The sequence below is a fragment of the Artemia franciscana genome, chromosome 4, assembly GCF_032884065.1.
Source record: "Artemia franciscana chromosome 4, ASM3288406v1, whole genome shotgun sequence".
NCBI classification, from domain to species: Eukaryota; Metazoa; Arthropoda; class Branchiopoda; order Anostraca; family Artemiidae; genus Artemia; species Artemia franciscana.
Genome location: NC_088866.1, coordinates 6490830 through 6505544, shown reverse-complemented (window position 1 = coordinate 6505544; position 14715 = coordinate 6490830). Strand labels below are relative to the sequence as shown.

The 14715-nt window shown below is 35.5% G+C and overlaps 2 protein-coding genes across 5 annotated transcripts in view; both read right to left on the bottom strand.

The window, feature by feature from the left end:
* LOC136025917 (uncharacterized) overlaps positions 1-910 on the bottom strand; it is a 101155-nt gene extending 100245 nt beyond the window's left edge. For 3 of the 4 annotated variants that reach the window (XM_065701987.1, XM_065701985.1, XM_065701986.1), the window contains exon 1: positions 749-905. The gene's annotated coding sequence lies outside the window, so the exon portion shown is untranslated. Of the gene's footprint in view, positions 1-748 lie in introns of all 4 variants that reach the window. The other variant, XM_065701988.1, reaches the window with a different exon arrangement.
* Positions 911-11882: 10972 nt separating this feature from the next.
* Positions 11883-14715, bottom strand: part of LOC136025676 (protein NipSnap-like) — a 32655-nt gene continuing 29822 nt past the window's right edge. Inside the window, exon 4 of the mRNA XM_065701653.1 lies at positions 11883-13621. Within this exon, the coding sequence (XP_065557725.1) occupies positions 13473-13621 (149 nt within the window). The 3' untranslated portion in view covers positions 11883-13472. The remainder of the gene's footprint in view (positions 13622-14715) is intronic.

The following is a 14715-nucleotide window of genomic DNA, read 5'->3' as shown; positions in this document are numbered from 1 at the left end:
GATTTTTCTGAATGGTAGCGTATGATTATCCAAATAAACCTTTGAGAATTTCAAAAGAGTCTAGAATCGCTCAAAAGTGACGTTAAATTGACATAAAAGGAATTGCATCAATGAATCCCTATAATTGAGACTAATTTTTTTTTTCTCTTCTCGTACGGATGCTCAAATCAAACCACAAGTCGTAGAATATTTGGAGAGGCCTCATTTAATTCAAATCAAGTTAAAAAGAAACAAAAGTGACGACACCACAGGAAAGTGGTGTTTTTTGGTAATTCCTCACAAGAAATTTTTTACGTTTACATTATAGGCCAAGGGGGCGCTAACTTCCAGCCACCCGGTGTATATCTTGGACCGCCACGTGTGCCACACAGCTCCACCACGTTTGGCATATTTTCCGCACACCTGGCACAGTAACGAAAAATACTTTACACAGTCCCCAAAAACGCCTGGTGCACTTTCCAAAATGCTTTGCACAGTTCCGTCCGGCTTGGTACGTGCCACCTGGTGTACATGATTTCTGAGTGAGAGCCACCCCTCGTTGTAGGATAAAAGCTATAGATAATATGGCAATAGTTTTTAAGTTTCAACCTTCCTGTTTCTTCCATTAGAAAAACTGTATTTTTTTTCAAATTAATTACTACCAAAATCGTCCCCGAAAGAAATGCTTAACAAACTTCCTCGGTAAAACATGGGGCCAAAATGTATCAACCGAAAGTTTGTTTAAAATAGCAGAAATTAATATACTTACAAGTTATGAACCATGACTTGCAAAATAGAAATGCTTAGGATATTAACGAAAACTAAGCACACAGAACAAAACTATGGAAACCAATTGCGTTTGTACAATAGTTAGAGTAACACTGTGTAAACTGCAAAAAGCAGACGACAATATCCTGAAAAATTTTGGCAAGCATCTGCGAAAAAGACGCCTACATTACGCCAACATCTTAAAAAGATAAGCAGTCATACAACGTGGCCACTCTGTCAATATAAAATAGATAGTCAATAGTCATTCAAGTTATTTGCGTTTAGGAGCATGGCTTTTCTGCCAAAGCTCTAATAGACGATAAGAGTACCAAGAAATTCAAAATTTTCCAGTTGCTTTCTAGAAGAAAATACTGGGAATACAAGTATGGAAGTCCCAAAATCTTATTATTTTTATCTTTATTTTAAAACCAATTATTCGTTCAAGATTTTTGAAATTTTACATTGCATATTAGACTAAAGACTAATATTCAGACAAATCAAGCCACACTCTAGCTCACAGATGGAAAGGGGGGAAATCCAGGACGTTTTCGGGATCGGTACGTTTTTACTTACTGGAAGGGGTTGCCAGATCCCAAAGAAAACCGATTGGAAAATCAAAGCAAAAGAAAAGGTTGTTGGATCTCCGCAAAACATTGTGAGTAATAAGTTCCTAAATAGTTATCTCTGGGCGTCTTGCCCAACGTCTGTGGTTGGGGGGAAGGAATCAATAACATTTTGCACTTGGAATATCTTCAAAAATAGTTAACGGGTACTCTAATTGGGGATTTTCAGTGTCGGGACACAGCCAATGCCTGTAAACGTTACGTGAAGGGGAATCTGTACATCCCGGTCGTGATGACATTTAGGGAAAAATTAGCTGGATGTCAATCAAACTTCGTGAGAAAAAAAAAACCGTGGGAGGGGTACCTTAACTTTTTCTTCAGGATATCTATTGAAAGGAGATACCAAGCAGTAACAAAACTTTTTCGGAAGTGGGATAGTGTCCTAGGTGGTCCTTTTGGGGATCCACACTTTTTCTAAATTTTATGGGAGAAGAGGAACCTAAATTATTGTCGTCAAAACATCTAAGGGAACAGATTGTCAGATTTCAGTCAAACTTGATCAAAGGCAAGAGTCCAAAGGTGCCCCAGCAAGCCTTTTGGAATGGTTTTCGTACTCTAATCGATGTGGCAGAATGGGAAGTTTTTAGATTGTTGTCATTTGAACATTTGCCTGTCGAGGCTAAGGAGATTAACATTTTAGGGAAATTAGGAGCTAAAATATTTTGCTATCCTTTGGAGGATCAGGAATCCACCAGACCTTTTTAGGATAGGGAAATGGATAAGCCCCTAGTTTCTTGCCATTGGGACATCAAGACACAAGAATTTATAAATTACAATAAAATTTTGCTAAAAATAGGAAGAATTTCTATGCACCTATTAAGAATATACTTCTTGCTGACTAGTGCAGAGGGAAGAGTTCACTGCATTTTGTCATCGATATATCTACCAGAATGAGTTGTTAAGTATCGACACAACATGGTAGTGCATGAGTGTAAATGACTTGGCCTTTTTTTAGAGTTTAAGCCCAAATTAACTTAGATGGTAGAAGCAGTCATTAAACTTTGCCATCAGAAGCCCGAAGTTTAAAAACAAGTTTTGGAAAAAAGAAGAAAAAATCCAAGTGAGGAAGAATCTCTATTTAAAGTTGACAGTAATAGTAGTTTCAGTAAAAGTAGTAGTCACAAGTGGCATTAGCAGTCGTCAAGTAGTAGTAGCAGTCGTCACAAGGAGCAGTAGTTCTTGCAAGGAGTAGCATAAGTCGCAAGTAGTAGTAGTCGCAAATTGGGGTAATGGTCACAAGTAGTAATTGCAAGCAGCTGTAATAGTCGCATGTTGTATAGTTGCAGTCGCAAGTAATAGCAGTGTTTACAAGCAGTACTGGTAGTCAAAAGTAGCAGTAGTAGTGGTAAGTAGTAGCAGTTGCGGGAAGTACATTCAGTATTTGCAATTAATAGCAAGAGTTACAAGTAGTAGTAGCTGTCTTAAGTACTAGTAAACCCCACAAGAAGCAGTAGTTGTCGCAAGTAGTAGTAGTAGTCGCAAGCAGTTTCAGTACTAGTTGTAAGAAGTAGCAGAAGTCCCAACAGTCGGAAGTAGTAGTAGTATTCCCGAGCGGTAGTAGTAGCTGCAAGAAGTAGTAGTTGTAGTGGCAAGTAATAGCAGTCACAAATAGTAGTAGTAGTCGGAAGTAGTCGCAATCGTAAGTAGTAGTCCCAAAAAGTAATAGTAGTCGCAAGTAGTAGCAGTAGTCACAATTACTAGTGCTCGTCACAAGTTGTAATAGCAGTTGCACGTAGTAGCAATTGTCGCAAGCACTAATGTCACAGTCTCAGTAATCGCAATTAGTAGTAGCAGTCCCAAGTAGTAGTAGTTGCGAATAGCAGAAGTAGTCACAGCTGCAAGTAGTTCTAGTCCCATGTGGTCATGGTTGCGAGTACTCACAATCACAAGTAGGCTTTGTCACAAGTAGTAGTAATTCGCCAGTAGTTGCGGTAGCAAATAGTGACAGTCGCACTCTCAGTACTCTATTTCATTCCTAGGATATTGTCCCAATCCCATTTTTGCAACCTGGATGCACTTAAACTCATTTGGTTTAATTCAATAGTAGTAGTAGAAGTAGCAATAAAGACATTCTAAGACCACAATGGCTATATACAATGTTTGATAAAAAAAAAAGTTAGAGCAGTTCCGTGCCGAAGTACTTGTTTTACCTTTATTGCTTCGTTTACTCTGGCTAAAAATCACCCTAGTTTCGGTGACTTAATTATTTTTGCCTTTTTTCTTCGTTTTTTTTTTTTGTCTAAGCAGTAGCATCAGCGATAGCATTCCCAATCGCACTATTAGTGGCTGCAGCAATAGCAGTAGTTACGAATAGTCAGAGCAGTCGCAGTCGCAAGTAGTTGCTGTTGCAAGAAGTGACCGTCGCCAGTAGTCACAGCCGCTAATGTTCGCAGTTACAGTTGCAGTAGCACTAGTAGTTGTAGTGTTGATCCCGAAAGTTTCAATTTAAAAACCCTAATCGTTCCTAAAATGTTGCAGGTGCATCCTTTTGATAACCTGGATGCACATAATGCCTTTTGATTTAGTTCAACATCCTACTCAACGTTGCCTGAAGCTTTACCTTTTTAACTTTGGTCTTTTTGGACAAACCCTGAATCATACATTTCCTTCTTTCCCTACATTAAATCCTATGTATCTAGAACAACCATTTGGATAGTTTACGACCCTTGCCCCCGGGTGTCATATCATTCCTTGAGGGGTAGTTGTTGGACCTTTTGACTATTTTGAACAAAATGGCTATCTCATAAATTTTGATCACTGTTGAGGGGCAAGGGGAGCTAAATGCTCTCCAATCACTTTCGACTCTTAAAAACAGCATTAGAACTTTCAACTTCAAATCGAATGAGCCCCCTCTGAAGTTTTTACGTCAACTTTTTCCATATGAAGTGCTCTGGTAAAACAAATTAAAAGAATAGATAAGAAAAAAATTAGAGCCCACTTTGCCCTTTACATAGACAGAGCTATCTTGCCACCTGAGATGCATCAATAGACAAGAGATGATGTAATACATATATCTTTTGAAAAAAACTTTCTGAGGTACGATGTCATATTTGATGACTCCGGCACCTGATTCTCCGCGGTTTGTTCTTTACAAGGATTCTACTAAGAAAAAATCGAAGACATTTTCCGTGGTTAAATAAGATGAAAGTAAGGAATGAAATTAAAACTTGAAATGAACTAAATAATTCCACCCATGAGGAGCTACTGGCCTTTGTAAGAACAGTTCAAATAGGAAGGATGGGGTACATAGGCAGGGAAGTTATTCATAAAAGAATTCTAGTGGCTTTATTTATAACCAAAAAGGGAGAAATACCAGTCTCAGTGGTATATTCCCCGTAGATCTGACTAACGGAAACAGTAGCGACTCAGACAAATTTTGCATACAATAACAGGGACAAGTAGATAGGATCACAGAGTTAGGGAATTTTAATGCTCATGTTGGTATAAGTGGGAAATAATTATACCCCAGCTTAGGAAAATGTAAATCTTGCGTAAGGACGGAAAATAGCAGCAGTAAAAAATTGGTGAAACCTTGTAGATAATCTAGTTACAACCAATACAGTATTTGGTCATAGATGGCCAATAAGTTAACATGATATCCACTGGATGGTAGGAGGATCATCCTTATAGATTAAGCTACTGTAAATTTAAGTCTGGCATTATTGACCAAAGACTGTAGGGTATATAGGAATGGTGTTATCAATACTGAAAGAAAAAGATCGCCATCTAATAGTCTGTAGGGCTAATTTAGAGCTAAAGTTTAGAGGTAGTGTTATCTACCTTCTGGGTAGTTCTGACGTTGATAGGATGAGTGTATTGGATGAATCTTCCAAGTGCAGTTGCATATCATATTGGAGAGTTTAGAATTTGACACAATAGAACATGGATGGAATAATCTTCACTAGGTTGTATCTGACACAGCAACCATGAAAGTGTCAGGGAGATAGGTAATATGAGGGAAGGGTAAGGGAAGTTAAGAAGGTATTAAAATATCAATTAAGGAGATGCAGAATGAAATAAAAGGATGAAATTTCCAGGGATCTGGAATATGTAGCCCGATGAAACAATAGTAATATATTGTATTGGCATGTTAAGAAGAGTAGATAAAGTAGTCATTATATGCTGGTTCCAATTAAAGACAGAGACGGAGCATGGAACATAACTGAGAAATGTTGGAACATTTTGACATTATATCACCTGAAAAAAAAAAACAGCAATCCTTTGCTCCAGGCTTTACCGAGACTAGATTTTTTTTAAATATGAACAGGTGTAGCACCCTTATACTTTTTTTAGAAGGGTTACTTTTATATAATTACTAGCTGTGGGGGCGCTTCACGCCCCCACCACCCCCCCCCCGCGCGCGTAAGTAGTTACGCGCCATTGTAGTTGTGTCCCTATGTCCCACCTGTGAATATAGATATATATATATATATATATATATATATATATATATATATATATATATATATATATATATGTTTTTAACTACGTAAAACCTGCGAATATACAACATTCTTTGCTGTCCCATTGTCTCTGCATATAAATAGAATGTCAGGTTTAACGACTCTTGAACATGCAACATATAATGGTCCATGGGAAAACAATCCGTATTCAGATCTATACCTCATGATTCTAATGATTGCCCTTGAGCTTTGTTGATGGTGATTGCTAATCGACGATTCCCTGTGTCGCCATCGTCATTTATATATCCCCCTGAGCCCCCGGCGTCCCTTTTGTAGTTGTGTCCCGGTGTCCCGGTCGTCATTTGTGTCCCAGTCTGTATATACATTCGTTTTTGAATTGTTTTTTTTAGGTTTTAGTTTGTTACCTTTTTTAAGTTTTTCTTTTTTAGTTTTGTTTTTCTCCTTTATTTTTCATTTTTTTTCCTTTTTCATTTTATTTTCTTTTTTAGTTTTTTTTAGCTTTTTAGCTTTTTTAGTTTTTTATTAGTTTTTAGTTTTTTTTTCTTTTTAGTTTTTTTGTAGTTTTTACCTTTTTTTTAGTTTTTAATTTTTTTTTTACTTATGTCCTGGTCGTCATTTATATTCCCTGTGTCCCGGTCGTCATTTTTGTCCCGGTGCTTTGTTGATGGTGATTGCTAATCGAACATTCCTTGTGTCCCGGTCGTCATTTATATTCCCTATGTGCCGGTGTCCCGGTCGTCATTTGTGTCCCGGTCTGTAATTTCGTCAGTCGAAAACATGACGTCAGTCGACACAGAAACATGACATCACCTGACAGATCCACAGACAGACAACTTATTTTTATATATATAGACTAGCTGTTGGGGTCCACACCCCAACACCTAGTTGGTGGGGGCGCTTCGCGCACCCCCCAAGCCCCCCCGCACGCGTAAGTCGTTACGCGCCATTGTAGTTGTGTCCCTATGTCCCACCTGTGAATATAGAATATATATATATATATATATATATATATATGTTTTTAACTACGTAAAACTTGCGAATATACAACATTCTTTGCTGTCCCATTGTCTGTGCATATAAATAGATTGTCAGGTTTACCGACTCTTGAACATGCAACATATAATGGTCAATGGGAAAACAATCCGTATTCAGATCTATACCTCATGATTCTAATGATTGCCCTTGAGCTTTGTTGATGGTGATTGCTAATCGACCATTCCCTGAGTCGCCATCGTCATTTATATATCCCCCTGTGCACCCCGGCGTCCCCTTTGTAGTTATGTCCCTGTCGTCATTTATATTCCCTGTGTCCCAGTCTCTGATTTCTCTTATGTCCCGGTCGTCATTTATATCCCCCTGTGCCTCCCGGCGTCCCCGTTGTAGTTGTGTCATTTATATTCCCTGTGTCCCGGTCGTCAGCCCGGTATACATTCGTTTTTGAATTGGTATATGATGAAATAAATTTTTAATTTTTTCCCTTTTTTTCCTTTTAGTTTTTTTTATTGGTTTTGACCTTTTTTTAGGTTTTTTAGTTTTTTTCTTTTTAGTTTTTTTTGAAGTTTTTATCTTTTTAGTTTTTTTATTTTTATTTATATTTTTTTAGTTTTCTTTTTCTCCTTTATTTTTCAGTTTTTTTCCTTTTTTAGTTTTTTTTTTAGTTCTTTTAGTTTTTACCTTTTTTAGTTTTTTTTAGTTTTTTAGATGAAAATTTTTTAGTTTTATTCCTTTTTTTCTTTTCAGTTTTTTATTGGTTTTACCTTTTTTTAGCTTTTTTAGTTTTTTTCTTTTTTTCTTTTTACTTTTTTTTTAGTTTTTATCTTTTTTTATTTTTATTCTTAATTTTTTTTATTAGTTTTTAGTTTTTTTTTGTAGTTTTTGCCTTTTTTAGTTTTTTCAGTTTTTTTTTTAGTTTTTAGATATTTACCTTTTTTAGCCTAACCAGGATTTGAACCTGGGACCTTCATTCTTCGTTCTGACACCCTCTCTCACCGAGTGACTACTCCAGCATGTTCATTTTGGTGTTTTAAATGGTATATTATTAACCAAATTAATGTGTTTTACAATATACTAAGCATCGTCATAACAAAAATGACGACAACTAATTTCATGACGTCAGTCAACACAGAAATTAAGTTCTGAAATTAAGTCATGAAATTAGTTGCCGTCATTTTTGCTTTGACGGTGACGTCATTCAAGTTATATAAGACATATGTTCACGTAGAAATCTATTAATGTTTAAGTTTACAATGACTGATGAAGATGCTCAAAGAGTCTATGGCAAAAAACTTGCTGCTGATAGAGAAAGTCAGAAAAGAAAGCGTGCCGAGGAACTATCAGCAGCAAGTTTTTTGGCATAGACTCTTTGAGCATCTTCATCAGTCATTGTAAACTTAAACATTAATAGATTTCTACGTGAACATGTCTTATATAACTTGAATGACGTCACCGTCAAAGCAAAATGACGACAACTAATTTCATGACGTCAGCCGACACAGAAACATGACGTCACCTGACAACTAATTTCATGACGTCAGCCGACACAGAAACATGACGTCACCTGATCCACAGATCCACAGACAGACAACTTATTTTTATATATATAGATTTACATAATTATTTTATCCTTATGTGTTAAGAGGTAATTTGTTTCCGTTCCAGGTCAAGGGGCAAGAAGGGAATTCGCTGCAAATAAAATTATCTTGCCAATCAGTTTTTATTTTATAACCTAAATAATATCATTTAATAAACAAAATTCTTCTTTAAATTATATTCAGTTTTGATTTGAATCTTGACTTTTGCAGTGTTTCTGCCACCCAAAGAGAAATTGTGTGCTACAAATGGTTTTTTTTTTCATTTAAAAAGTAATCAAAATTAACTATACTGTGAAGCCTGTATTAAATTTTTGGAAGTGTCTAAGAGATCAAAATCGAGTTCACAGTCTTTATATTTCAAATTGTACAGCACAACCAATTTGAAATATAAAGACTGTGAACTTGATTTTAATCTTACCTAAGCTATGGTATAGTCATTCACTACTTATGCCATAGTTGCATTCTTAAAAAATTAAAGAATGCGAATTTCTATTAAGATGAAGGTTAAAAAAAGTCAATTCGTATTTTCTTTTATTTATTACTCTACACCTTTGCCACCAAATTTGTAGAAGCTTTTTGTTAAGACTTGTTCCGCCACGCATTGCTCCGGTGGTCAACATCCTCCAAACTGCATCTCTTCACAACGCATATGTTCTAGTTCTGCCATGCGTGACACGTGTCATCTGGTGCAAAGTGTACACGATCTTTGATAGCGGTCAATTTACTCATCTTAATAAAAATTTGCATTCTTTAATTTTTTAAGAATGCAACTATGGTATAAGTAGGGAATGACTATACCCTAGCTTAGGTAAGATTAAAATCGAGTTTACAGTCTTTATATTTCAAATTGGTTATACAATGTTATACAATTTATGTATTACATTAGTCCTGTGGTGGTGCACGGGACCCATAGTTCCTACAGAGCTGTAGCAACGCAGTACAGGGTCGACGCAAGGACCTTGGTAGCCAAGAAGCGGTGTTAATACGATAGAATAAAAACAAAATATTTTACATTAGCTAAGAAGCGGCATTATTCTGATAGAATACAAACAATATATTTTACATTATAAACTTTAACCTTTAGATTTTATTAATTACTGATTCATTTTCCAAAAGGTGATAGTTTATTTCTAGTAGAAATCATAAGAAACCGAACTTCAATCAAGGTAAACCAAAGATCTGCTTTCCTATTGATTTATTTTACTTGTTTCAAACTTATTTACGAAATCGAAGATTCAAGACAATCTCAAGTGAGGCAGTTGCCTTACCATTGGCTCATTTTTAAAGCCCAATTCAATTTTTTTTTTTTAATTTAAGGCTTTAAACAAGCTTGAATCAGCAATTTGCCTTGCTGTTTGACATTTTGCAAGCTTGGTTTAAGCTTCTATTGTGACAACAATCAAGGCCCAGTAGATAAAACAACGGAAAAACCAACGAACAAAAAATGTAGATATCAATTTTGATGGATAATTTACATTACAACTAATAAACTTTACATATTTGAAATCAGCACAAAATTTAAGTTCTTTTGATATAGATTAAGATTTGTTTTTAACCTGTTCAAACATTGTTTTCTCAAAAGTACATTTTTACGCTAGTATTTCTTTTGTCCCATGGCAACCTTGTGTATGAGTAGTTAGAGGAGGTCATTTTATGTATTCGAGCTAATACTATGTATCAGTAATACGTGCAAGATATTTACCCGTACTAAGAATATATGTTTAGTAGTGGCTTAATTTCATCAAAATCCTGGGGGGGGAGGGCAAATCTGGAGTCAATTTTCCCAAATCAAGCGAAAATGACAGTAAAAAATGAGATACACAGTACCATAGAGGCAAATATATAATATAAAAAACGGACCCGTTTCTCTGGATACTTTAATGCGGGCTCATCTTAATTTTGACAGGATTTAAAAAAAATTCAGCTGGAAGGGGGGGAGGCAAACTTAGGTCTGGAAGTGGCAATTGCCCCCTCCCCCTGCTCTATATAAAATTACACCTCTGATATTTAGCCGTTCCTCAACTAATATTAGGAGAATAAAGCACACGAACATATTGATAGCAATTGGTCTAAGGGCATCATCAATTCACGAAAATGTAGGAGGGGGGGGGGGGTAATTTTTTAAACGAAGATAAAAAATACAATTATCAAACCTAGCAAAAACAGGAACTTGATACCTTGTTCCAAGGCATTCTTCAAAATGCCAGGGCAAGGTCCACTGTTCCCTCACCTCCTCCGAACTGACAGCATTGAATCCCCCCACCAAAAAAAAACCTGTGGCATATATCACTTAAATGTCAATATATTATCATTCTTGTTTCCCTCCATATGAGAAGAAAAAAAGAAGCTCAAATTGAATACTGAGAAGAAGCATTTTCAAGTCCTGAGAAGTTATAGCATAAAACACGACCCATAGCAAGGAGTGAAGTGAAGCTATTGCCATTCAGGGGAGCCCCAATTTGATCAACTCGAAAGGAGAGCTAATAAGGTCGAGAAAGAATGCTAAAGAGCAAATGGCCTAGCATACAAATGATGATTAGAAAGATTGAAGCGATGTTAGATTAGAAAGAGGAAATAACATCATGTAGGAATGATGCTAGATATTTTAGGGACAGTACACGGCGATAGTACAGAAATAAAAATTTGTGAAGAGCGTTAAAGAAGAAGTATAAAGGATCAATCCAAAAGTCAATGATTTAATTATAAAATGCTACGTTGAAATGACGTATATCAAGTATACTGCGAGGACAATCAGCCACCTTTTGTGTCCTCGAGTACATTTGCAGACACAAATGGTACCAGACAAGAATTTGAAGATAGCCATTTCAACACAGTCGAGAAATCGACAAAGTATGATTCCAGGGAAAAAACATTGACCTATCCCCAGGGATAACAGTACCAAAAAACAAATAGCCAATTTCAGAACAGAGTAATCACAAACATGTTTTCGCAGAACGATATGTCATGTATTGTTAAACTAAAACTCATACAAAGATATTTAGTCTGTATAGTTGGGGAATTCAAAGTGAACTCCCTCTCCTCTTCGCAACTTTGAATATTTAAGTTTGTTGAACTTCTTCTATCAGTGATTTGACAATTGAAAATTTGAGGACACTTGGGTTTACATAAAGCATAGAACCCGTAAAAAGAAAGCGTTTGTTGTGGAAGAAATCTCCCTAAGCTGATACTTCTCTTACTACACCTATTCCTGCTAATGGTGCTGCCATTAACATTTCTATGACGGCTACTCTTAATACGATTTGGAAGTCATCACCCAAGCCCTTCCCTGATTTCTTTAGATCTCAGGGCAGCCTTGAAAAACCAAATGTCGCAAAGAATCCAGAGTTTCCAGCCACAGAATGTATCTTGCCTTAGCCATAGATTTCTATGAAGTAATTTAATAGTTGGCAAAACCAGTTTTTCCTCTAATTTTGCTTATTAATTATGCCGCATAATTCTAAACAGAGAACGAAACAATTTCTTCCAATACTGAGCGATAAAAATTTTTTTAGGTTTATTTTAAGTACATCTTCTCTACAGCCTTAAAATCACCAACTGGAAATCTATCCTTCAAAACAAACCAGATAAATGCCACAAATAATATTGCCTAAAATAATATAGTCAAAAAGAACATAGAAGGGACGTCCTTGGAAAGGATTTTGTTTTGCTGCGATAATAGAAAAAACTATTTGCTTGCTTTAAAAATGAAGTAAGTTTAACACACAGCGTTATTTATGTAGCTTTTGTTAACTGTATGGTTCATCTGTTTCTTTACGTTTTTAGATTAAAGATCTGACTAAGCTAAAACTGCAATACGTTTACCTCATATTCTGGCTAAAAATTAGTCACCAATAAAAATCAATTTTCGCAAAAACGTGAGCTTCGTATTTATGAGAACTAAAAGCTGGATAATAGTAATTTCAAAATTCTTGATAGAAAAACAAAAACGATTTTACAGCAAAAAAAAAATTTAATGTTATTCAAGGACAAATATTCGTTTTTAGTGACTGAGACTGTTTTACCAGAGCGTAAGAAATCACTGATAGGCATGAACACGCATTTTCTGTTTCAATACTAACTAATTTAGGCCCAAAATTTAATTCTTACGACCTGTTTCACGAATTATTTGATTCTCAACGTTTCGCTGTCACGACTGTAACGACTTTAGTTACATTTGGACACTAGATACAATTTGAAACCGATTTGATGAATATACGCTATTGTTAACATACACCTTTTCGGAAATTCCAACATAAATCGCTTACTTTCTAAACACAGACTTCACAACCTGGCGTCTTATTTCCTGTAATCATATGCATATTATCACTGTCACGTCATAAACGGTCGCATCTGACATTTTCGCACTTCTGTGATAACTGTCAAAATATGTTGGCTATGTTGTCCTCAAGAGGAGGATCATCAGTGCAATGTAGATCAAAGCTTGATTGAATATACGCTTTCATGATGATCCTCCCTTCGAGAACAGCTTAGTAAACAATTTTGTCATTGATCTAAGAAATATGAGAATTTCAGATACGATCTTTACACGTGATGAAAATGATGAAGAAAATCACCCTAAAATCATTTTTGACCGTTCCTTCATAGTCAATATTTGAACTTATCATCACGTTATTCAAAAATATATTTTTTGCCAATAAATTCCAATTAAGATGGAGCCGTTCAGAGACGAAACCAATAGAATGTAAGGCAAAAACGGAGGGAGTTAAAAACAGTTTTAATCGCAACCATTAGTTTCGATTCCAATTTAATTTTAATTTAACATCTCGTAGAAAAATTATAGGAACGTTCTTGCGTTTGCTTATGGATTGGAACATAGAGTACGAAGTTAATTAAATTTATAATAATGGGACTGAATATGAAAAGATAAAGCTTAATTAATTATTTGACATTAACATGTAGAAAATCTGGAAAAGGGCCTAATTAGTTTGACACCAGTGAAAACAATAGCGAATATTACAAAAAAATCAACTAAGAGGGAATATTAAACAACTAAAATCTCAAACAAAGACAAATGCTACCCTAAAACAAAAGTTTCGTAATCTTAAACAAAAACAGATTCAAATAAACTAATGAGTTGGCGAGAAAGACAGCGGATACAAAATTCGACTTTCCATCTTCTTAATCAAAGGGACAGTATATGCAACACATTCGTCCCAGCCTGGCTTCCTCCATGCTGATTCTCGGGTTTCTTTTCTTGTCTGAAGGTCAGCGTACGCTAAAACAAATGAAAATAATTTGAACATTGTAAATATACCATAATACTTACACTAAGTAGAACAGTGTACCCTTAGACAGGCTAGGATATTCTATTTGTGCCCAGTTCTGTGCAGCAGCCAAGGAGGATGTTGGATGAGAGGTATAAACAAAACTTATCATATGCTCTTTCTTGAGGACCAAAAAAAAAACAAATTATTTCACCTTGTATTCCTCCAAATACAAGAGTATACGCCCCTCCACCTCCCCCCACAAAAAGCCTAAAAGTTTATTTCAATCGCTCAACTGTGAGACAAAACAGGATATACTTGCCAAACTACGCATAAAATGTGTCATATTTTAATGAAACTTCCTGACAACAATGAATCTACATAATGAGAAATACTCGCTTGCCTACGGGCTTCAGTTATAAGAAGAAACCTATACTCTCTAGTGAGGATCGAAAGACAAATGACTCGAATTATAAAATTAATCCAAAGAAATGCTCGTTTTAACTAACTGCTGTGCAGCATCATATAATTATTTTCAGATCAGAGACTGACAAGGTGTTATGGACTTACCAATTACTTAAGGTAAGATAGCTTATAGTCAACGCTTCGGTATGGTTCTGCAAACATGATTCTTCGCGCAGTTGAGATACAGAATTAACTTCATAAGTCTAACAATGAAATAAGTACGATTAATTTGATTAACAAAATAAAACCTTTTCGTTAATTTACGGTGTGGGGTAGGGGGGAAGAGTCAAACTACGGAATAAAATACCCCAAAGAGCTAAGAGAGTGACAGGATTCGACAACCCAGAACAATCCCAAAGTTTTTGCCTTTGATTTTTAGCTACATACATTTTTATATTATTTTTTTTATTTAATCCTTATGTTTTCATTTGTATTGCTGTATTTTATTTGAAAGTATTTAACACCAATCACTCCGCTGCTTTTCTTCTAATTGGGATAAATAGTTTTACTAAATTTATATTTTTTATCTTTGATATTGGTCTGAATTACAACTTACTTTATTTATTTTTGTTATAGTATTATGCATACAACTACAAACACAAGGGAGGGGGAGGGGGAATGTAAGACGAATCAAAAGAAC